The 25,207-nt window shown below is 43.0% G+C and overlaps 1 protein-coding gene across 2 annotated transcripts in view; it reads right to left on the minus strand.

The window, feature by feature from the left end:
• Nucleotides 1–25,207, minus strand: part of DNER (delta/notch like EGF repeat containing) — a 365,518-nt gene that overhangs the window by 183,104 nt on the left and 157,207 nt on the right. For both annotated transcript variants that reach the window (XM_054477662.2, XM_054477663.1), the window contains exon 5: nucleotides 14,833–14,978. In XM_054477662.2, coding sequence (XP_054333637.1) covers nucleotides 14,833–14,978 — 146 coding nt within the window. The remainder of the gene's footprint in view (nucleotides 1–14,832; nucleotides 14,979–25,207) is intronic.

Here is a 25,207-nt window from a genome sequence, read left to right on the forward strand (position 1 = left end):
GTGTCAATTTTGGATCTTTCCTGCTTCCTCTTGTGGGCATTTAGTGCTATAAATTTCCCTCTACACACTGCTTTGTATGCATCCCAGAGATTCTGGTATGTTGTGTCTTGGTTCTCGTTGGTTTCAAAGAACATCTTTATTTCTGCCTTCATTTCGTTATGTACCCAGTAGTCATTCAGGAGCACGTTGTTCAGTTTCCATGTAGTTGAGCAGTTTTGAGTGAGATTCTTAATCCTGAGTTCTAGCTTGATTGCACTGTGATCTGAGAGATAGTTTGTTATAATTTCTGTTCTTTTACATTTGCTGAGGAGAGCTTTACTTCCAAGTATGTAGTCAATTTTGGAATAGGTGTGGTGTGGTGCTGAAAAAAATGTATATTCTGTTGATTTGGGGTGGAGAGTTCTGTAGATGTCTATTAGGTCCGCTTGGTGCAGAGCTGAGTTCAATTCCTGGGTATCCTTGTTGACTTTCTGTCTTGTTGATCTGTCTAATGTTGACAGTGGGGTGTTAAAGTCTCCCATTATTAATGTGTGGGAGTCTAAGTCTCTTTGTAGGTCACTCAGGACTTGCTTTATGAATCTGGGTGCTCCTGTATTGGGTGCATATATATTTAGGATAGTTAGCTCTTCTTGTTGAATTGATCCCTTTACCATTATGTAATGGCCTTCTTTGTCTCTTTTGATCTTTGTTGGTTTAAAGTCTATTTTATCAGAGACTAGGATTGCAACCCCTGCCTTTTTTTGTTTTCCATTTGCTTGGTAGATCTTCCTCCATCCTTTTATTTTGAGCCTATGTGTGTCTCTGCACGTGACATGGGTTTCCTCAATACAGCACACTGATGGGTCTTGACTCTTTATCCAATTTGCCAGTCTGTGTCTTTTAATTGGAGTATTTAGTCCATTTACATTTAAAGTTAATATCGTTATGTGTGAATTTGATCCTGTCATTATGATGTTAGCTGGTTATTTTGCTCGTTAGTTGATGCAGTCTCTTCCTAGTCTCGATGGTCTTTACATTTTGGCATGATTTTGCAGTGGCTGGTACCGGTTGTTCCTTTCCATGTTTAGTGCTTCCTTCAGGAGCTCTTTTAGGACAGGCCTGGTGGTGACAAAATCTCTCAGCATTTGCTTGTCTGTAAATTATTTTATTTCTCCTTCACTTATGAAGCTTAGTTTGGCTGGATATGAAATTCTGGGTTGAAAATTCTTTTCTTTAAGAATGTCGAATATTGGCCCCCACTCTCTTCTGGCTTGTAGAGTTTCTGCCGAGAGATCCGCTGTTAGTCTGATGGGCTTCCCTTTGAGGGTAACCCGACCTTTCTCTCTGGCTGCCCTTAACATTTTTTCCTTCATTTCAACTTTGGTGAATCTCACAATTACGTGTCTTGGAGTTGCTCTTCTTGAGGAGTACCTTTGTGGTATTCTCTGTATTTCCTGAATCTGAATGTTGGCCTGCCTTGCTAGATTGGGGAAGTTCTCCTGGATAATATCCTGCAGAGTGTTTTCCAACTTGGTTCCATTCTCCCCATCACTTTCAGGTACACCAATCAGACGTAGATTTGGTTTTTTCACATAGTCCCATATTTCTTGGAGGCTTTGCTCATTTCTTTTTATTCTTTTTTCTCTAAACTTCCCTTCTCGCTTCATTTCATTCATTTCATCTTCCATCGCTGATACCCTTTCTTCCATTTGATCGCATTGGCTTCTGAGGCTTCTGCATTCTTCACGTAGTTCTCGAGCCTTGGTTTTCAGCTCCATCAACTCCTTTAAGCACTTCTCTGTATTGGTTATTCTAGTTATACATTCTTCTAAATTTTTTTCAAAGTTTTCAACTTCTTTGCCTTTGGTTTGAATATCCTCCCGTAGCTCGGAGTAATTTCATCGTCTGAAGCCTTCTTCTCTCAGCTCGTCAAAGTCATTCTCCGTCCAGCTTTGTTCCGTTGCTGGGGAGGAACTGCGTTCCTTTGGAGGAGGAGAGGTGCTCTGCTTTTTAGAGTTTCCAGTTTTTCTGCTCGTTTTTTCCCCATCTTTGTGGTTTTATCTACTTTTGGTCTTTGATGATGGTGATGTACAGATGGGTTTTTGGTGTGGATGTCCTTTCTGTTTGTTAGTTTTCCTTCTAACAGACAGGACCCTCAGCTGCAGGTCTGTTGGAGTACCCGGCCGTGTGAGGTGTCAGTCTGCCCCTGCTGGGGGGTGCCTCCCAGTTAGGCTGCTCAGGGGTCAGGGGTCAGGGACCCACTTGAGGAGGCAGTCTGTGTGCTGGGAGAACCAGCACGCAGCACGCAGATCTCCAGCTGCGTGCTAGGGGAACCACTGCTCTCTTCAAAGCTGTCAGACAGGGACACTTAAGTCTGCAGAGGTTACTGCTGTCTTTTTGTTTGTCTGTGCCCTGCCCCCAGAGGTGGAGCCTACAGAGGCAGGCAGGCCTCCTTGAGCTGTGGTGGGCTCCACCCAGTTCGAGCTTCCCAGCTGCTTTGTTTACCTAAGCAAGCCTGGGCAATGGCGGGTGCCCCTCCCCCAGCCTCGCTGCCGCCTTGCAGTTTGATCTCAGACTGCTGTGCTAGCAATCAGCAAGACTCCGTTGGCGTAGGACCCTCCGAGCCAGGTGCGGGCTATAATCTCCTGGTGCACCGTTTTTTAAGCCCATCAGAAAAGCGCAGTATTCGGGTGGGAGTGACCCGATTTTCCAGGTGCTGTCTGTCACCCCTTTCTTTGACCAGGAAAGGGAACTCCCTGACCCCTTGCACTTCCCGAGTGAGGCAATGCCTCGCCCTTCTTCGGCTCGTGCACGGTGCGTGCACCCACTGACCTGTTCCCACTGTCTGGCACTCCCTAGTGAGATGAACCCGGTACCTCAGATGGAAATGCAGAAATCACCCGTCTTCTGCATCACTCACGCTGGGAGCTGTAGACCGGAGCTGTTCCTATTCGGCCATCTTGGCTCCTCCCCTAATTCTTTTTTTTTATTTTGAAATGGAGTCTCACTCTGTTTCCCAGGCTGGAGTGCCCCGGCACGATCTCGACTCACTGCAACCTCCGCCACCCGGGTTGAAGCGATTCTCCTGACTCACCCCAAGTAGGGAAGCTCCCAAACTGGGATTATAGGCACCCACCACCATGCCCAGCTAATTTTTGTATTTTTAGTAGAGACGGGGTTTTGCCATGTTGGCCAGGCCAGTCTTGAACTCCTGACCTCAGGTGATCGGCCTACGTCGGCCTCCCAAAGTGCTGAGATTACAGGCATGAGCCACCATGCCTGGCTATATTTTTTAATTCCTCAGTTTTAATTTAATGCATTAAATATCAATAGATATAATCCAATTGACAAAAGCTCTTTGGGGTCCTCAATCATTTCTAAGAATGTAAGGGATCTTGAGACCAAAATATCTGAAAACCACAAGGCTAGGTGAAGCCAAACAGTTTTTTAAATAAAACAACTAACAGTACCCAGTAGACAAATCTTCGAGTCTATAACTCAATAGGCAGAAAATGGGTCAAGTTCTGAAAACAAAAGCACTATGGAAGTCCAGTGAGGGTGGTAATGTTTGTCCAGAGGGCCAGTAGATCTCAATTAATACCTTGGAGAAAGCCTCCAAATCCAACCCTGCCTGCCATTAAGACTCATTAGTTGCCAATGCCCAGAGTCCACTGGTGCTTCGAAAAAGTGCTACTATACTATCCTCTAATAGCAGCAACCTCAGACACATGTAACTGGTCACTCAGAAGCCACTTGACACCCCACAACTTGGAAGGAGATGTTGTAAAGCCAGACTGATTTTTTTTTTTTTTTTTTTCTGAGACAGAGTCTCACTCTGTTGCCAAGGCTGGAGTACAGTGGCATGATCTCGGCTCACTGCAAACTCCGCCTCCCGGGTTCCAGCGATTCTCCTGCCTCAGCCTCCCTGGTAGCCGGGATTACAGGTGTGTGCCACCACATCCAGCTAATTGTTGTATTTTTAGTTGAGACGGGGTTTCACCATGTTGGCCAGGCTGTTCTCAAACTCCTGACCTCAGGTGATCCACCTGCCTCAGCCTCCCAAAGTGCTGGGATTACAGGCGTGAGCCACCATGCCCTGCCCAGACTGATTTTTAAAATTTAAGATGAGTTCAAAGAAGGAATGGAGCAATTACCATGAGACAAACTAAAGGTCTAATCTCATCAGACTTCAGGGAAACAGATAAGTCCCCTTATAATTTAAAGCCATATTTGGAGTGGGTGCAGAGGACTGAAGACCATGGTGGGGAAATGCTAAAAGGAGTTTTTCCCTCAAAATCTGAAAGAAGTACCAACATGCGTCTGATGGTCATTGGCTAGATACATAGTTAGAGGCTAAGGAAGGCTGAGGAGGTTGGAAATGGTTTATAGGAGATTTAGGCCTTAGATAAGCGGAGAGGTCAGTGACTTCCAATGACAGTTTTCTGACATGAAACATCAGGGCAGCAGGGACACATCTGTGTCCTCACCCTGGTTTGGTTGGGGCTTAGTCTGTGCCTGACAGAGAAAAGATGCTCAAGAAACACTGGATGAAAGAATGAAAATTAATGAATCCTCCAAGGTGATAAGTGGAAGAGACCCCTCTTTGGGAGCAAGCAGATGGTTTTCAGGTCCCTAAAGAGAGGCAATGAGGCAGCAGCCCCATATGGGCACCCGCCCCAGGCATAGCCATTTATTTCCAGCGGCTCTCACATACACACTGACTTATGAACTGAAAAATAGAACAAGGGCATAAGCATTCCAGGGGGAGGAAGAACAAGGAAAGCTGACCCACCAAGCTCCAAAGCGATCATTTTCTGCTCTTGGGCATAAAAGTCTAGCCAGAGGCTTATTTCTGTATGTTAAGCATTATGAATTAAAATCTAAGAACAATAGTTATGTCTCCCATACAGTTATGACATGAGTATCTCTCCTCTTTGTAAAGACTTAAAATCTGTAGCAAATGAAGTGTGAAATCGGGCCACACACAGTTCCTGGAGGCGTATGAAGGCTGCGGGCCACACCCATGGGAATTCTCTTTCCCCAAATTACTGATTTCACCTGTACCCTCATTTTCTCAAACTTTGCTCTGGAGACAGGAAAACCCAGGGAGTTTTGTGCCCCAATACAACACATGCCAAATAAGACCATGGAAGAGAGGGGGCTGAATCTTCTACGTCTCTCTGAAAGGTCATGAGACCCCTGCCTTTAATGCGTTGGTGTAAGGTCCGTGGTCCCCAGGCTGGCAGCGTAGGCATCGCTTGCATAGCATCTCGGGGCCATCCCAGACCCTCTGGCCACGTTCTGCATTTAACAAGATCCTCACATGATTCACGTGCACATTAAGGTTTAAAAATGCTGCACCAAAATGCCATAAGGTCAACCCTCGACCCCGCCAAAAAAAACCCAAAAATGTATTTCTACCTGTTGCCTGTTTTTTCTCGTAGTGAACATTAAAACTTTGCATAAGGACACTGAATGGGCTACAAAGGCTGCTATAATCCTCAATGTCCTCCTAGAGGACACTGCTGGGGATGGAGGGCATTAGAGGCAGCATTGCTCAGCAGTAGGAACCCCAGAGAAAAGTCCAGAAATCTCCCTTCATTCTTGGTCTGCCTTTACCATAAATTAGCTCTTGGGCCTTGGATAAATGGCTTAAATATCTCTTAGACCTTGATTTCCTGGTGTTTAAAATAAAATAGGTGGAGAGACCTCTAAAATCCCCTTCTACTCTAAATTCTCTGACCCTGAAAATGTCACCAATGATATAATCCTCGCCCTAATATATTTAACATGCCACCAACATTCCCCAATGCTTCTATAACTGTCCGCATGGGACATACATTTCAACCTTCTGAAATAGAAACATGATAAGATGTCTATCCTTTGGGAGGTCATTTTAGAATTATTTTTTAATTTATTATAAATGATTCAAATATGTGATTGCATTTTCTGTGCAGGCGATGATACAATCATCCTTCTGTTCTGTAACATAAAATGCAGCAATGGCTTTTTAATTACATTAGTACCAAGAATTATAATTCAAACACAAGCCAATGAAATTCTAGACAGGCTTATTCTTTACCCATTAAAAAAAGCAACAGCTGGGCTGCGCTTACTTTTATGATCTCTTGGTTAATGTGTTTCTAATAATTATTGTTGTACTTTTATTACTCATAAAAGCACTTTCTCTCTCAGAGGTCCACAAAGCAGTTTCTGCAAGTGAAGTCTGTGGAAGAGATCACCCTGCTATTAGCAAATAAACGTATCTCAGACATCTTCACGTTAGCATTAAGTCTGGAGCATCTACTCTCTGACTCAAAAATGTTTAATGAACATTGTCATAAAGCTATTTATTTAGTCAAAAGAAAGGGTTTCCCTCATCTCTTAGAAAAATATATATATTTTTTCTGAGACAGAGTTTCGTTCTTGTTGCCCAGGCTGGAGTGCAGTGGCGCGATCTCGGCTCACCACACTCTCCGCCTCCCGGGTTCAAGCAATTCTCCTGCCTCAGCCTCCCAAGTAGCTGGGATTACAGGCATGTGTCACCCTGCCCAGCTAATTTTTTTTTTTAAGTTCAAGAGATTTATTGTACCACATGGTGACTGTAGTTAATAATACTTGATAATGTATACTTGAAAATTGCTAAGAATAAATTTTAAGTATACACTGTGGAATGAATAAATCAGACTAACATATGCATTATGTCACATAGGTATCATTTTTTGTGGTAATTTTGTATTCTTAGTAGAGATGGGGTTTCTCCATGTTGGTCAGGCTGGTCTCGAACTCCCCACCTGATCCGCCTGCCTCAGCCTCCAAAAGTGCTGGGATTACAGGCGTGAGCCCCCGTGCCCGGCCCAAGAAAAATAATTTCTTATAATAAATTAGCCTCTTTTGTCTGTAATAACACTTGCCACTGGTTTATCAAGTATTTCCCATCCACTATCCCACTCTGCACCCCCTCTCACTGCTTTCTTCCCTAGTAAAAGGAGAAATTCCTCCAGAGTGCTGGCAGAACTCTGGTCACCTAAGCTCACCACACACTGAACAGAACTATTACAAAGTAACTGTATGTTCTGATGTCCTCCTTGCAAGCTGCAGTTTTGGTGCTGAAAAGGATGCAGGGAAAGTCTTTCCTTTGATTCTTTGTGGGCTCCCTCGACTCCCCTCCCATCCTGTTCCTTTCTTATAATCCAACCAGGTCACAGTGCCTTTTCAAGGTCTCATGAGGACCTTTGTGTTGCACTAATGATGTAGAGGAATGAGCTCTCAGGGAAGTGATGGGTGAGTGAAGATGACGTCTTCTCCTGCACTTCTGTACATTCCCACTTCCGAACCTGAAGGGGAGTTCACTGATGCTTTCAAACCAACAGAGGATAGCATCAAAGATCCATGGGTTCAAATTTTCCTGACCTACTTCTTTTTGAAATGATAGGGAAGAACTGGCAATGCTGCTTAAAATATTCCCAAAGGGTTACTACAACTTTCTGGGTCACACAATCTGTGAGATGGCCTTAGATCAGAGAATATTTTCTCACTATTTTGTAAAAGTAAATTCACCATTTACTTTCCACGCTCCCCTATTTAGCAAGTATCGAACTCAAAGTACGTATCTAACTCAAAACTCAGACAACTGGATTCCTATCTTATTTCTGTTCTTTTATTTGTTTTTCTCGTCCAGTTCATAGGCAGTTCCTGAGCATCCCCTGTTTGGAAAGCACCATGCTAGTTGTTATGACAGATACTGAATGAACCAGGCACAGTCACTAATGTTGAAGAGCTCACCTTCTGAGATTCCAAAGGAGGTTCTCCATGATCTCACATCTGAGTCAGACATTTCTCTGGGCTCTCAGAAATGTACTTGCAAACCTCTCCCACAGCACACAACACACTGCCCTCTAATCTATGAGTTACTCTTCCAGCACCCTGTCCCCGCGGCCTTGTAACTGCTTCTCAGAGGCTATGTCTTGCTAGACCAGTATGTATCCCCCAAAGCCTAACGGGTACCAGACACACAGCAGGTGCTCAATAACCCTGCAATGAAGGGAATGCAAAAAATAATGATATAAAGACATATAAGCACAAATCAAAAGTCATGTGTTCCCACAACAGAAGGAAAATTCTACAGGACTTCAGAGGAGGGACCTACTTCCCATTGGGGATTAGGGACAGCTTCTGGAAGCAGGAAGATTTTGAGCTGAGCCTGAAAAATAGTTGGGGAGGTGGAAGGGTAAGTGGTAGAGGCTCAGGGGGAGCAGGGCCAGTGAGGCGATAAGCATTCCAGATGGGGAACAGCATGAGCAAAACCACAGAGATCTGAGGGTGGAACTGGGGGTGCTGGGGTTGTGAGAGGGGCTGGGGTCAGACACTGAAGTAGCTGCTCGTCCATCAGCTATGGTGTGTGTGTCACTCAGTGAGTGAGCCTGGAAATAGACAAGCCCAAGAAATGATAATTTACAGAGAGCCCTAAAAAGGAGGCACATGGTTTTGGAACAGGAGAAAATAGATATAAGGCAGACATGGACCTGAAAGGACAGTGTCTCCCAACTTGGTCACATGGCCTATAGAACAAGGACAGTGGGTATTATCAAGCAATGGACAAAGTAACTGGTTCGAGTCATTGATCATTTCCAATAAACCAAACCCAACTGAAAGAACTCAGTTGTAGGTAGGAAGAGTAGGACTTCCCAGAGATTGAGCCTTCAAATTCCAAAGGTAGGAAGAGATGTCACAGAAGTCAGGACTCGTCAGGGGCCAGAAATGGAAGAGCTTCTCTCAGAGATAGGCCCACCCCTGGGCTCTAGAAGGTTTGAAAATGATGCCAGCTCAATTGTCTCTCAAAACAACTTCTCAGTAGTCAGCTCTGGTATCCGATCCTAATAGATTAAGGATGGTGGATTCCTAAGGCAAGAGATAGTGAGGTTTCTAGGGAGTCTTCTCAGAGTGGAGGCCTGATCCCATTTACCTATCAACATAGGCCAGAGCCAATCAACAGGAAAACTATGGGATTGTTATTGAACCATTATATCACTGCCTAGCATTTATCTTTATTTCTAACTCCATGTGGACTTGAAATGATTAACAACATAATCCTTGGATGAAAAGATGTTGTGCCTATCCTTTAGGGAGTCAGCAGGAAGGGGGAGATGAGAAGCATTTTTCTGAGGTCTCTGTTTTCAGAATTGTTGTCCACAATCTGCTCTGGCATCAGAATCACCCTGCTGCCCAACAAAAGGCATCCACAGCTGAGCAAAGGACCTGGAATATGACTTTTTGCCAGGGGAAAACTTAACTTTGGGGGAAAGGGATTCAACTGGGTAGAAAGGGGGCAATAGGGAATTAGAAGAAGAGAGAATCTTGTGGTGGTTAATTTTATGTATCAACTTGGCTGTGCCACAGTGCCCAGATATTTGGCCAAACATCATTCTGGATGTTTCTGTGAAGGTGTTTTTGGATGAGGTTTACTCTGAAATCAATAAGTTTAATATAGCTAGTGTTCCATTATTGGAACGCTAAGCCTGTGGGAGTTATTTATATCCTACTGCTCAAGGTCATTGCCAAGGTCTGATTACTCACTCATACAAAAATTCAAAAAAATTGTATCCTCCAGCATAAATGGGCTAAGAAAAGCAGATTGCCCTTCATAATGTGAGTGGCCTCATCCAATCAGTTAAAGACCCAAAGAGAACAAAAGGTTGACCTCCACTATGCAAGATGGGATTCTGCATGCAGACAGCCTTTGGGCCCAAACTGCAACTCTTTCCTGAGCCTCCAGTCTATATGCCTCTCCTATTAGATTTTGCATTTGCCAATACTCCACAATTGCATGAGCCAGTTCCTTAAAACAAATCATATATATACATATATATGTGTGTGTGTGTGTGTGTGATTATATATATATAATTTATACATATTATATATTAATTATATAATATAGATTATATAATCTCCATCCAATGTTCCTGTTCCTCCAAATACAAATTTCTTGACCTAGAGAGACATAGTCCATGGAATCTAATTTGGATCTAAAGAAGAATTAAGGCCTAAACCAACCAAGAGCCCTGTGCTGATGCCCTGACACTCACCTGTGAGGTAATTAAGGAGTCAATTACCAATAGGCCGCAGCTGGTAGCCTAACAACCTTGATGAACAAGTCCAGAGAGAGATCTAAAGTTTTTTTTTAAGGAGAAGGAAAGATCAGAATCAACCCTTGGTAACACAAAAGCAGTTTTCAAGAACAGAGAGCTCCTTGCGGTGTTGAAGTAAACTTTTATAAAGACCTTCCCCAAATACTGCAATATCAAGAACAGCAAGCTTGAGCTTTATCACAAACCACCCATCAGCTCGGGATTGTGAAATACGCCCTCGCCCAAGTGCCTCTGACAGAAAAGAAATGAGTTCCATTACCAAATGAAAGCGGGGTGGAAATAACAGAATTGCTTTTATTTTGATGGATGAACTAATAAAAAGACATAAAAATGATTAAAAACGATAAAATAAAATCACAAAATACAGTTCTATTTGTTTTGTGCTATGGAGTGGATTCTTACATTGGGTGGAAGGTTGGACTATATAACTTCTAATTTTAGGAAACAGTAAAAAGAAAAAAAAGTGATGACAATAGTCTTTCATTGGTAGAAAGCTACTTCTAAGACACTGAAACAGCCATTGCAACAATCACAAAAAGTCACAGGAACCCAAGTAGGCACAAAAAAAAAGATTTTCCATTCCCTCTGTTCCTGCCTTAGGGAGTTCAAGTTCCCCCACACATTTCTCTCCAACTTAACAGTGTGCACCAAGGTGGTGCGTCTCAGAATGAAATGGACATGGTCATTCCAGCCTAATCATTTGCTTATAGTCACTGAGGGGTAATAATAATGGCTCAGATAAGATTATTGCCACAGTTTCCTTAAATTCACTGAAGGGCAATACAGAATCAATGACAGCAGAGGCTCTACTAGAAATACCTGAGGTGGAGCTGGGAGGCAACACGGAAGGAGGAGGTGTTAGCTCAGAGGCACCGGAAGCTCTTCAAAAACCTGCACGTTGTGCACATGTACCCTAAAACTTAAAGTATGTAAAAAAAAAAAAAAAAAAAAAGGAAGCTGCCACCCTTGATGGAGATGCGCTGCCTCTGAAAGGATCTGCTAAAACTAATTTGGATTCTTCACCACGGCTTTTGATTCGCTTTTTTTCACATTTGACAAAGCTGGCCAAGTTACCTGCCCGGTGCTAAACACCTACCTCTATTGCCTTTTCAATGAGTCCATTTGAAGCTTCCAGGCAGAGCCTCCTAGCTAGAGCTTGCCTGCAGAGAAGCCCACAACACACTTACATTAAAATAACATGACGACCGCCTTACAGAATCAACGTTTCTCCAGAAAGGCCACCCGTAATACAAGAAAGCTCACAATGAATCTCACCACTTTATCAATCAAAAATTCTGGTTCCTCTTACAGGATACTTCTCTTGTGCCAATATTAACTTTTTCAGAGCTAATCACACCTCAAAATTATCCACTGGGAAGCCTGAGAAGGCCTGGAGGAAGATCTGTGTGTCTCCTCCTCCTCCGTGAAGACTCACCGGAAGGCAGGAAGGCCTGCCCCTCCTCCACCCCCTGCCAGTGGCTTTTCTCAGTCTCTCACCCTTCCTCTCTTCTGGCACCTCCTTATCAAATACGTTCTCCCATAGACAAGTCCTGCATATGAAAAAGAAATTAAATTGAAATGTGAGCTGACTGAAGAGTTAACTATGACAAAACTGAGTATTGATGCCTGCTCTTTCTTCCGTTACCTAACTATGCATCTTTCCAATTCTTGCCCCCTTTGCTTCTCTATAAAATTCTTCCTATCAGTCTCATCTCCATAGCAGCATCGACCATCATCTCTAATCAGAAAATTCACAACTACACACACACACCACCCCGCTTGCCCTTACCCTCAAACCTCACATTTTCCTATACTTAATTAATTCTAAAAATAAAATTAAAATTAAAAAAGAAAAAAAAAAACAAAAACAAATACGTTCTCCTTAGCCTCCTCTTCTTTTCTCCAGTTATTTTACCCCTCCCTAGCCATGACTGTCATAGAAGAACACTGAGTGTCCTTCACATTTTTTTCCCATAAAGTATGTTGATACATGAGATTTCTCCTCGGGAAGAAGAGCAGACTGGTCCAAACTGGCATAGACAGGAGGGCACGGGATGTAAAGGGCAGGCTTGGCCTCCTGGAAGGAGCCTCCTGGCTCTGCACCTCCTGGCCTCACTCTAGTGGCTCACCTCACTCCCAGAAGCAGGGAGAGTTTGGGCTTTGGTTTCCATTTGTGTTCTTTTTCAAAGATTTAGCAGAAATGATTACTTTCACTATGCTCTCGGGTTCCTGACCACATTCTGCCTCCTCCAAGGAATATCCTACAGGAAAATGTTATGTATCTATTTATTTATTTTTATTAAATATATTTATATTTTTTATTTACTTATTTATTTATTTTTTGAGATAGAGTTCAGCTCTTGTTGCCCAGGCTGGAGTGGAATGGCACAATCTTGGCTCATTGCAACCTCCACCTTCTGGGTTCAAGCATTTCTCCTGCCTCAGCCTCCCGAGTAGCTGGGATTACAGGTGCCCACCATCACACCTGGCTAATTTTTTGTATTTTTAGTAGAGACAGGGTTTCACCACGTTGGCCAGGCTGGTCTCGAACTACTGACCTCAGGTGATCCGCCAGCTTCAGCCTCCCGAAGTGCTGGGATTACAGGCGTGAGCCACTAAGCAGCTGCAATATTACAGCTAACAGGAAAGTCGCAGGTTTTCTAAGATGACAAGAACAGTACTTGAAAGCTTCTGCCAATATTCCTTCTGTCAGTCCCCCTCCTCTCACTTGTCAAAGTCCACTAGTACTGAATGTGCTGACGTTCCCACAAGAAGGCATCACCAAAGAAAACCTACCTGTGCTACCCTCAAAATCTCAAACAAACCATGCTCTTTTGGGGTTTGGGAATCCACTGTCACTGAACATTAACTCCAATAGAAATGTGTATAACTAGAGAGGAAAATAAAGAAAAGGTGCTAGAGATGGATGTAGTGAGTGGTGAGAGGAATAGATGTCCCCTAATGGAACAGGCCCCCCTTGTAAGGTATGAAGTCTTCCTTGTTAGAGATCTTCAGGTGGACCCTGGAGTCCACCTGCAAAATATTTTAAAGAAGCTCTAGGCCAGGTGCAGTGGCTCACGCCTTTAATCCCAACACTTTGGGAGGCTGAGGCAGGGAGATCACTTGAGGTCAGGAGTTTGAGACCAGCCTGGCCAACATGGTGAAACCCCCGTCTCTACTAAAAATACAAAAATTAGCTGGACACAGCAGCACATGCCTGTAATCCCAGCTACTTGGGAGGCCGAGGCAGGAGAATCGCTTGAACCCAGAAGGTGAGGTTGCAGTGAGCCGAGATCGTGCCACTGCACTCCAGCCTGGGTGACACAGCAAGATTCCATCTCAAAAAAATATATATATGTATTTTAAGAGAGTTCTACACTGATGAACTTTGACCTCAATGACTGCTGTGGTCCTTTGTTCATCTGACTCCCAAACTGCTGCCTTGAAACAGAAAACAGGAGGCAGAGGAGGAAGCTGTACTCGGGCCTTGCCCATGCCCTGGCCACATCTGCTGAAGAACAAGTGGAACAGGGCTCAGGGTTCCCACAGTGTTTCTGATGCCGGCTCCACAAAGAGCAAAGTTAATGGGTCATCTCATCCATGCCTCTTCTCGGTTTCTTCTTTTACTTTTCTCTGACGTCTGTAACTCTTATTATCATAGCCAGGGAAATGCGAAGCCTAAGGAGGAAATTACCACATTGGCATGCAACAGTCCCCAAAACGGGAAGTGAACGACTGTGTTTACCTTTTGTTTCTTCCATTTCTCTTGATTGTACTACTGGATATAATGACGGCTACTTCTCACAAAATGTCTACTTTATACCAAAGCAAGAGGATCTATCACTACACAAATGCATTACAATTACTTTGAAAATCATATGGAGATTTAAATATCTACATGTTGCATACTGGCATATAATTGAAGCTGTACATTCTGGGGGCCTCTTTAGCAAATGCACCTGTTTTCTTCCCTTCCACTCTTGCTAATGTATACAGTGCACTTTCCCCATCCCAGTGGTTTTAATTCCATTCATATTCAGATGAGTCCCAAACTGAAATCTTCAGTCCTGATGTCTCTAAATACTCATGTCCTATGTCCAACCACCATTTCAGTTTTAAAACTACTCCCTTAAGTTTATGAGCAAGGGATTTAATTGGGCTGAAAGGGGGCAACAAGGAATTAGAAAAATAGAGAGAATCTTGTAATAGTTAAATTTTATCTATCAGGCCAGGCACAGTGACTCATGCCTGTAATCCCAGCACTGTGGGAGGCCAAGGCAGCGGGGGATGGCTTGAGGCCAGGAGTTCCAGACTAGCCTGGCCAACATGGCAAAACTCCATCTCCACTAAAAATACAAAAATTAGCAGGGCATGGTGGTGCGTGCCTGTGGTCCCAGCTACTCAGGAGACTGAAACAGGAGAATCACTTGAACCCAGGAGCCAGATGTTGCAGTAAGCCAAGATCACATCACTGCACTCCAGCCTGGGCAACAGAGCGAGACCCCATCTCAAAAACAAAAAGAATGTATATATCAACTTGGCTTGAGATAGATAGATAGATAGATAGATAGATAGATAGATAGATAGATAGATAGATAGATAGAGCAAGGATGAAAGGGGTAAGAACATATACATACTTATGTATTTATTCAGGTAAATATTCATGTAAATATGTGTATTTACAAGCTACCAGGCATCCCCTTACCTCTGATGGCTTCGTGGTGCATTTTCCTTTTCCTGAACACTCCAAGTCGTTTGCGTGACTCTCCCCCGGCACACAGGTGCTGACCTTCACCACCAGAGTTAAGCGCAAAGCCACAATAGACTTAGTCACAGAATCATTCACAAAACCTAAAAGAAAATGAGGCAAAAGGAAATCGTCAAGTGTCTCCTCTTTAAAGGCAGTGTGTTGAAAGCTTTACCAGCAGCCTTTCTACAAGACTATGAATTTAGTGTAGGCAGCACTCGAGTCTGGCAAAACAAAATGCAGTGAGGCAAGGGAATAAAGCACATGGCCACCATCCACCGAGACCTCAGGACTTTAGGGCAGGCTGGTCCTCCCAAGCCTCATAAGAAACACCTAAGGCCAAGCAAAATCAGCAGCAGGCACTTGAGCAACCACCTCAGATCCTTTCACTTTGCTCCCGCCCTTGCCCTCTGAGGGCTGCTTTGTCTCTCAATTCCATCCCTGTGCTGGCGTCTTAGAATTCAGTCTCTGCTTTGGAACCCCAGGCTTCTACCAGGGAGCAGCTTACCTGCATTACGCAAGTCCTCCTCCTCCTGGCTACTTTGGAGTCACAAATGCTGGAAATCCTCAAAGGCCCCACCCAGTTATCACCTGCCCTAGTCTCGGTCCCCTTGGAGTGGGCATACAGCATGGGTACACATTCTCTGTTGGGTTTATTGATAATTGATAAGATATTCATCTTACTTGATCACCAGTCTGACTCCACAGTATCAAGTTAAGCTGCACAGTTTTAGCCATCTAATAAAATGGGACTAATCATAGTTGAATATGGATTGCAGTATCATTGACACACCATATTTCTCACTGAATGATCTTTATGTCCTAGAGCAGCTATTCATACATAGTAGGTAGCAATAAATATGGAATAAATTGATAAATAAATATAGCCTCTAACTGGAAAGGAGAAATAAATATTATAAGTATTTTTGCATCAATGATTAAATTATTTTCACTAAGTGAGCATTTTTTTCTAATATGAACATTCATTTGTATCTAATTTTTAATTTTAAAACAAAATATCGAAATTAATGAATATGATTTTAAAAACTTTCCTCAGCTCTGTCAAGAGTAAAAGTCTGAGTAATGATGAGTAATGATGAGTAAAAGCCTCATCATTACAAAGCCACATTCATAGATAGTTTTACAACAAAAGATTTGTAAGACCAAGGGGACTACTAGGAGTCAGTGGGGAAAAGAGAGAGAAAAGAATTTATTCTAGGGCAACTGAAATGAGTTCCATTATCAGGAAAAAGAGTTATGTTTGGATCCCTCACACCTCACACTATACAAAAGTAAATCTAGATGGCTTAAAGAGTTAATGTGAACTAAAAACCTTTAAAGTGGCACTATTCACACTAGCAAAGACTTGGAACCAAACCAAATGTCCATCAATGATAGACTGGATTAAGAAAATGTGGCTCATATACACCATGGAATACTATGCAGCCATAAAAAAGGATGAGTTCATGTCCTTTGCAGGGACATGGATGAAGCTGGAAACCATCATTCTCAGCAAACTATCACAAGATCAGAAAACCAAACAACACATGTTCTCACTTATAGGTGTGAGTTGAACAATGAGGACACATGGACTCAGGGAGGGGAACATCACACACTGGGGCCTGTCGGGGTGGGGGGACTAGGGGAGGGATAGCATTACGAGAAATACCTAATGTAGGTGGTGGGTTGATGGGTGCAGCAAACCACCAGGGCATGTGTATACCTATGTAACAAAACTGCACATTCTGCACATGTAACCCACAACTTAAAGTATAATAAAAAATATATAAAAAACAAACAAACAAAAAAACCTTTAAAACTTCAAGTGGAAAATATAGGGGGCTATTTCATTAATCTAAAGATAGGGGATTTATTAAACAAGGTGCAAAATAATAACCATAAAGAACAATCAATTTAACTTTACCCAATTTTAAATTATATGTACATAGCTACCATAAAAAAAAGACAGTAGACAAGACACAGGCTTGAAAATGAAATTTATAATGCATAAAACCAGCAAATGCTTCGCTGTCAGAATATATGAAGAATTTTTTTGGCAAACTGCTTTTTTCTCAAGGTTATTTATACTTATATAAATATTGAAATCTATGAAGCATTAAGAAACGCTGTTACACATATGTATACATACAGTAAAAGTATACCAAGATGCATGGAAAGAAACACACCAAACTCAGGAAAAGGATGGGGGGAAATAGGGGAAGCCAGGGAGACGGAGCTTCTGACCACCTATATAATATTTTATTTATGTATTAATAATACATAGAGCAAATACCACAAAACACTTATTCAATCTTGTGTACAAAAAAATTATATTCATTTCCATACTTTTATTTTATTTTATTTTTAGAGAGAGTCTCACTCTGTTGCCCAGGCTGGAGTGCAGTGGTACAATCTCAGCTCACTGCAACCTCCGGCTCCCGGGTTCCCATGATCCTCTTGCCTCAGCCTGCCAAGTAGCTGAGATTACAGGCACCTGCCATCACACCTGGATAATTTCTGTATTGAGGCGGGGTGTCACCATGTTGGCCAGACTGGTCTTAAACTCCTGACCTCAAGTGATCTCCCCATCTTGGCCTCCCAAAGTGCTGGGACTGCAAGCATGAGCCACCACATCCAGCCTATAATATTTTATTTCTTTCTTAATAACATAGGCCGGGCGTGGTGGCTCATGCCTGTAATCCCAGGACTTTGGGAGGCAGAAGTTCGTGGATCACGAGGTCAGGAGTTCAAGACCAGCCTGGCCAATATGGTGAAATCCCCATCTCTACTAAAAATACAAAAATTAGCCAGACATATTGGCATGCACCTGTAATCTCAGGTACTCGAGAGGCTGAGGCAGAAGAATCGCTTGAACCCGGGAGGCAGAGGTTGCAGTGAGCCGAGATCGTGCCACTGCACTCCAGCCTGGGTGACAGAGTGAGACTCTGTCTCAAAATAATAATAATAATAATGATAATAATAATAATAAAGAGAGCAAATTTTGCAAAATATTTATTAAATCTTGTGTACAATGAAATCTTATACTCATTTCCATCGTTCTATGCTTTTTTTTTTTTGAGACAAAGTCTCACTCTATGGCCCAGACTGGAGTGCAGCGGCATAATCTTGGTTCACTGCAACCTCTGCCTCCAAGGTTCAAGCAATCCTCGTGCCCCAGCCTCCCAAGTAGCTGGGATTACATATACGTGCCACCACACCCGGCTAATTTTTGTAGTTTTAGTAGAGACGGGGTTTCACCATGTTGGCCAGGCTGTTCTTGAACTCCTGGCCTCAAGTGATCCTCCTGCCTCGGCCTCCCAAAGTGCTGGGATTACAGGCATGAGCCACCATGCCCAGCCAATTTTATGCATATTTTAAATATTGTGTAAACAAATTTTTTATTTCGATTATCATAGTTCAGGCATCACAACTTCAAACAGGCTTTGACAGGTTAGGAAAATATTAGTATCCTGAAATCTAAAATACATAGTCCCAAAATGACTTTGTGGTCACCTTCTCTAGACGTTTCCTCACCATTTGTTCTTATACGTACGTTGCATTGGCCGGGCGCAGTGGCTCATGCCTGTATCTCTCAGCACTTTGGGAAGCCAAGGCAGGCGGATCATGAGGTCAGGAGATTGAGACCATCCTGGCCAACATGGAGAAACCCTGTCTCTAATGAAATACAAAAAAATTAGCCAGGCATGGTGGTGCGTGACTGTAGTCCCAGCTACTCAGGAGGCTGAGGCAGGGGAATCTCTTGAACCTGGGAGGCGGAGGTTGCAGTGAGCCGAGGTTGTGCCACTGCACTCCAGCCTGGCAACAGAGTGAGACTCTGTCTCAAAAAATAAGTAAATAAATAAGTATACTGCATTACAAAGTAATAATTAACTGGATAGAAACAGAGCCCACATTGGTTCACCTTGCTTGCATGGTACCTAGCATCACCTCATTAACTGATGGTCACTTGAGAACATGCTGCTTCTATTGACAACAAATTAGCAAAACTTCCCAAATATTTTCAATGTTCTCAATGTTGAAGTCCTTGCATACTAAGGTGTTGCACACTCCTAAAGCCTGTTTTCACAGGTTTACTCAAAGTATTGCTTGACACAGGTTCACTTTTCATACTTTTAAAGAGAAGGATATTTTGAGAAATTTGGCTTAAAAAGTCAGGACAGACTTCCTACATTGTTTCCTTTCTCACACTTCTTTTAAAGGTTTTCATAAATGTAAGACTTCTCTCATGGCCTCTCAGCTATTTCTGTTTGTCTTTTCTGTTTGTTTATTATCTTTGGGAAAAGATATAAAAATGATATCACAAATATCTACGATGACTAAAAACCCTTCTGAAAACAGATTCAGCCTCTAAAAATATTAATAGGAAGTGCCCACGTTAAGTAAGTATATATAGGCAGGGCACAGTGGCTCACACCTGTAATCTCAGCACTTTGGGAGGCAGAGGCAGGTGGATCACCTGAGGTCAGGAGTTCAAGACCAGCCTGGCCGACACAGTGAAACCCCATCCCTACTAAAAATATAAAAATTAGCCAGGTGTGACGGTGAGCACCTGTAATCCCAGTTACGTGGGAGGCTGATGCAGGAGAATCACTTGAACCCAGGAGGCAGAGGTTGCAGTGAGCCAAAATCATGCCACTGCACTCCAGCCTGGGCAACAAGAGTGAAACCCCGTTTAAAAAAAACATAAACAAGGAAGGGCGCGGTGGCTCATGCCTGTAATCCCAGCACCTTGGGAGGCAGAGGCAGGCGGATCACGAGGTCAGGAGTTCAAGACTAGCCTGGCCAACACAGTGAAACCCCGTCTCTACTAAAAGTACAAAAAATTACTGGGCATGGTGGCGGGTGCCTATAATCCCAGCTACTCGGGAGGCTGAGGCAGGAGAATCACTTGAACCCAGGAGGCAGAGGTTGCAGTGAACGGAGATTGCACCACTGCACTCCAGCTGGGTGACAGAGTGAGACTCCATCTCAAAAAATAAATAAATAAATCAAATAAATAAATAAATAAAATAATAAGTATGTATATACAAATATATGTAGTGTGTGTGCATTTTATGAACACACTCTCCTCCCGTAGTCCAGGCCTAGCTTTTTGAAGCTCCAAAGCCACACAAAACAGTATAGGCAGATGATGGTATGGATCCCAATTTAAGAGAACCTCACCTGTATTAGTCAGAACATGTAATATAGAAGTGTGTGGAATACATACACATAATTTAAAGTACAGTCATACAATGAAGATTACTGAGAAGAATGGATCTTAAAAAATCTTAAACCAAACAACTACCTTTCAGAAGGCTGTGAAGAGCCTCTACCTTCTAGGGTAAAAGCAGGACTGTCTATGGGACAGGCAATGCATGCTTGAGGGACCACTCTGGGAGCCCAGTGAACCTCGCAGACATGATTCAGGGAAATGCAGATGGTCCCTGAGGCAGTCCTGAAGTCCTGAAGGATGGAATTAACCTACAGGCAGGTGTTTGAGGCTGAGATGGTAAATGTTTGGCCCAATAATATTAAATCTGTAGAACCATTTGCTTCCTCTGAAAGAAACCTGGAGGGTGCTGCTACGGTTTGGCTGTGTCCCCACCCAAATTTCATTGTGAATTGTTGTTCCCATAAGCCCCAAGTGTGGTGGGAGGGATGCAGTGAGAGGTAATTTAATCATGGAAGTGGTTACCCTTATGTTGTTCTCCTGATAGTGAGCGAGTTCTCATGAGACCTGATGGTTTTATAAGGGGCTTTTCCCCCTTTTTCTCAGCACTTCTACGTGCTGCTACCATGTGAAGAAGGACACGTTTGCTTCCCTTCCACTAGGATTGTAAGTTTCCTGAGGGCTCCCAATCCCTGTGGAACTGTGAGTCAGTTAAATCTCTTTCCTTTACAAATTACCCAGTCTTGGGTATGTCTTTGCAGCGGTGTGAAAACTGACTAATACAGGTGAGGTTCTCTAAAATTGGGATCCATACCATCATCTGCCTATACTGTTTTGTGTGGCTTTGGAGCTTCAAAAAGCTAGGCCTGGACTACAGGAGGAGAGGAGCAAGACCCCATCTTCTCCTTCATCTGGCCAGAGGACTATAAAAAGCTATTGTCCCGGGCTTGTGACAAGGCCACCTGGATGAAATCAATTGCTGTGGCCATGTGCTTTGGAAATGCACCAATGCATGAAGAACCACCAGGGTTACATGGCCTCTCAGCTCATCCACGCCATCGCATGCTAGAGGTGAGGGAGAGTAGATACCCACCATCTACCATGCTAAACGGGGGCCATCCTAGGGCAAAAAATAAAGCAAGCTTTGAATTGAGGAGCAAAAGGAATCTGTACCCTCTGAATGGGATTCTGATGTGCAATGATTCCTGGAGATCCCTTTAGTGCCAGGAGGTTGGCACAAATCTGATGAGGTCCTCTAGCTCTCAGAACTGCTTCCAGTAGCTGTGGTCAATTGATCTCTGGGTTGTACTTGTGTATTTCCTGGGCATTCAGTCAAGTCTTGCTAAAGCTAAGCCAGTTCCCCACAATCTATGCAGAATTAGGAGAGAAGTGTCTCCTTTTCAAAGTCAGGAAATCAGAGGCACTCATACATAGAGAGAAGGAAGCCCTGCAAAGATGTCATCTCATGAGTGTTAGGCAGAGGAACACAGGGGAGCAGTGGGGACAAGACAAAGGACAGGGATAAGACCCAAAATGGAACAAACCAATTGGTGAAGGGAACCCATCAAGGAAAAACCCGAGTAACCGTGCCGAGTGAGGACCTCACATGTCCGGCCTGCCCATGTTGGCTGCCATGCCAGTGCAGGTGGGTTACTAAGTCCTAAGTCCTAGGTCCTCCAGGCAAACACCTCGTGAAAAGCCGCAGGTTCCTCCATACTTCAAACTCTAGTGTGTATGTCAGTTTCTCCTGTGGACCCTGTACTGGTTGAGAAAATAGAAAACTGCCAACAATAACAATTCTATTCATAATTGTCTAGGGTTTGTCTCAGGCCTGTGGGACCCCTCAAATCCCACCACTGAGGCTTTGGGAAACAAGATTTACCCTGATTCTCCTTGGGACAGAGGAAGACACGGCTATGACTTTAGCCAGCCCAGAATGTAAATGAACAACGTATAATCAACACCTCAATTATCTAGGAGAAACATTCCTGCATTACTCATAAAAGGTGCTAAGACAATGTGCTGGAAATGTGTTAAGTAGGAAAAATAACCCAAGTATGCTGACCATAGAATTTATCTTCAAAACTAAGATGACTTTCAAAATACAACTTTTTATAATTACGCCTGGACACAGGCATAAAGTGAGACTCTCCCAGGCAATGGGACAATATAGTCACCCTGCACTTAATGTCCCAGGGAGCATCTGGAGACAGAATATCTGCAAAGTCCTACATGAATGCCAGGAATGTTTTTAACAGGCAGAAGATGGATTCAAAAAAGCAGTATGAAGTTCAGTTCAGCCAGGCATGGTGGCTCACACCTGTAGTCCCAGCACTTTGGGATGCTGAGACTGGAGGATCACTTGAGCTTAGGAGTTCAAGACCAGCCTGGACAACATAGTGAAACCTCATCCCTACAAAAAAATTTTACAATGGCCAGGCATGATGGCTCACACCTATAATCCTAGCACTTTGGGAGTCCAAGGTGGGCAGATCACTTAAGGGCAGGAGTTCGAGACCAACATGGTGAAACCCCATCTCTACTAAAAATACAAAAATTAGCAGGGCATCATGGCATGTGCCTGTAATTCCAGCTACTTGGGAGGCAGAGGCAAAAGAATTGCTTGAACCCAGGAGGTGACTGCAGTAAGCTGAGATCATGCCACTTCATTCCAGCCTGGGTGACAGAGTAAGGCTCTGTCTCAAAAAAATAAATAAATAAATAATAAAAATTAGTTGGGCATGGTAGCACACACACCTATAGCACCAGCTACTCAGGAGGATCACTTGAGCACAGGAAGTGGAGACTGCAGTGAGCTTTGATTATGCCACTGCACTCCAGCCTAGGTGACAGAGTGAGACCCTGAAAGGAAAAGAAAAGAGAGGAGAGGAGAGTAGAGGGGAGGGGAGGGGAGGGGAGGGGAGGGGAGGGGAGGGGAGGGGAGGAGAAGGAAAGGAAAGGAAAGGAAAGGAAAGGAAAGGAAAGGAAAGGAAAGGAAAGGAAAGGAAAGGAAAGGAAGGGAAAGGAAAGGAAACGAAAGGAAAGGAAAGGAAAGGAAGAAAGGAAGGAAAGAGAGAAAGGGAAGGAAGGAAATTCATGGGCAGCAAGGTCATGATAGGAGATTAATAAAAGTCCGAGTGAGTGGAGACATTCCTCAACTTCAAGTAGGGCATTAGGAGAGAAATGTCTCTTGGTGTCTCAGTAAAGACAGGCACCACAGGTCTGATGCAGAGTGGTATTTTATGTCCAAAGAGAACTAGTTGCTTTCCTCCTAAGATTTCTTACTGAAAAGTTTATTTAAATTGGCTTTGGGAAGTAAGGAAATTAACGATTTAGGCAAAAGTGCCTCTTCTGTGGTGCTTTCTACTTCTTCGTTTATGGCCCTGAACCATGTAGACACCTTACACCTCTCCCAGCCGCCTTTACACATCTTGCTCACCCCAACTCTGTAAACATTTCCACAATGCCCCCTTTGTCTGGAATACTCCTCCTTCTTCCAGTCTTACAGCCATTGAGATCCAGCTCAGAGCCCACCTTATTCATGAGCTTCTCCTCCATATTCTAGCCCACTCTGAGCTCTACCATGTCCATCTGTGCTCAGGCATAAAACATCATGTACCTGTTCCTGATCATTTTGTATCTTGGGTGGCTTCTTATGCCACCTTTACTGAAGCTTCCTTGATGGCAAGGGACAAGTCTTAGAGAAGTGGTGAGTAGGGAGTCAAGATACAGGTACATTAATAGCCAAAGCAGCAAAGACAAATCCCAAATAGGAGTTCTTAGAATGTCTTATCATCCAATATGTCCACTTTGAAGAGTAGCAATCATTTGGATGTACAAATTCCCGTTTACTAAAAAAAAATTGCTTACCAACTGGTGATTACCTTTGATAGAGAAATGGAGCCTGCTAGAATGTTGGGATGCTACCAGTTCTTATTCCAAGTAACACTTTTACACATAAAATAATAAAGATAAAATCAGACATCAGTTATTATAAAAGTATTTTTCATACCTTTGCTTCATTCTCTAGTTTCACATTAAATTATTTATTAAGATCTATATCATCTCTGTCTACTCACTAAGCATTTAGATCACATAATGGTCTAAAATGTTACAGGCAAGGCTTTCTTCCAATGATTAGTTTTAAAGTCCTATTTAACTATTATACTTATCCAGCAATAATGCAAATGAATGTGTAGCTAAAAATATACAAGGTATAGTTTTCTAGATAATTTGCTTCCATTTCCTTGATGAACACTTACTGAACTCACAACCACCAGCAAGACACCACTGTAAATTCTAAGGTTACAAAGATAAGTCACTCTTGGTTTCTGCCACTCCAAACTTTCAGGCAAAAGTAGCAGTTCTTAACTAGTGCTGAAACTAGTAGCTTCAAAAGTTTGCAGGAGCTTTTTCAAAGTCTGTATATCCAGGCTCCAAAATAAGTGATTCAGAATCCATAGTCTTGGATGGGTCCCTGGCAGGCATGTTTTTGTGAAAAATGCTCTAAGTAATTCTGATGTGTGCTTCCAGTTAAGAACCACTGGTCTGGTACAAAAACTAATCTAAGTCACATGAGTGATGCGTATTATTATTAAAGTAAAAATCACCTTGAATTAAAGGCAACCTTATGCACATCTAAAATTAGAATATTTTACTCATCTGTTTTTGAAATCTAGGTGATGAGATGATATTTAGACAAAATTGATATTCACAAGTTCATCATAAGTCTCTGAAGTTCTTAGAGACAACTCTGAAAACAGTTTCTATATTAGCTTTATTTGCTTATTAAGCCTGTATTTTGGTCCTAAAATCTGTTAATAGATGATTACAGAAATCAGTCTTTGCAAAAGTGTGTCACATATTACCACGTAACTCCTAATTATTTTAACCAATCCCCTAAAGTGGATCAACAGGACAAGCATGCTATTTGCAGCAATGTGCTGTTCACACAATAAGAACAGTGGCTGGGGGCTCCTTCCAGGTAAAAGTGTAATTTCAGTTAGTTGTTTGTATCTCCCTTTGATCACATCTAGGGGGAAATGCCTGTATTTCCTCATAATGAAAAGCAATACTGTCTGGTTTAACTTTCATCAAACTGCAGCTGGGTCAGAAGCAAAGTAGCCCTCAGGAAATCCCACATGCCAAGAGCAGGAACTG

The sequence above is a fragment of the Pongo pygmaeus genome, chromosome 11 (assembly GCF_028885625.2).
Source record: "Pongo pygmaeus isolate AG05252 chromosome 11, NHGRI_mPonPyg2-v2.0_pri, whole genome shotgun sequence".
Lineage (NCBI taxonomy): Eukaryota > Metazoa > Chordata > Mammalia > Primates > Hominidae > Pongo > Pongo pygmaeus.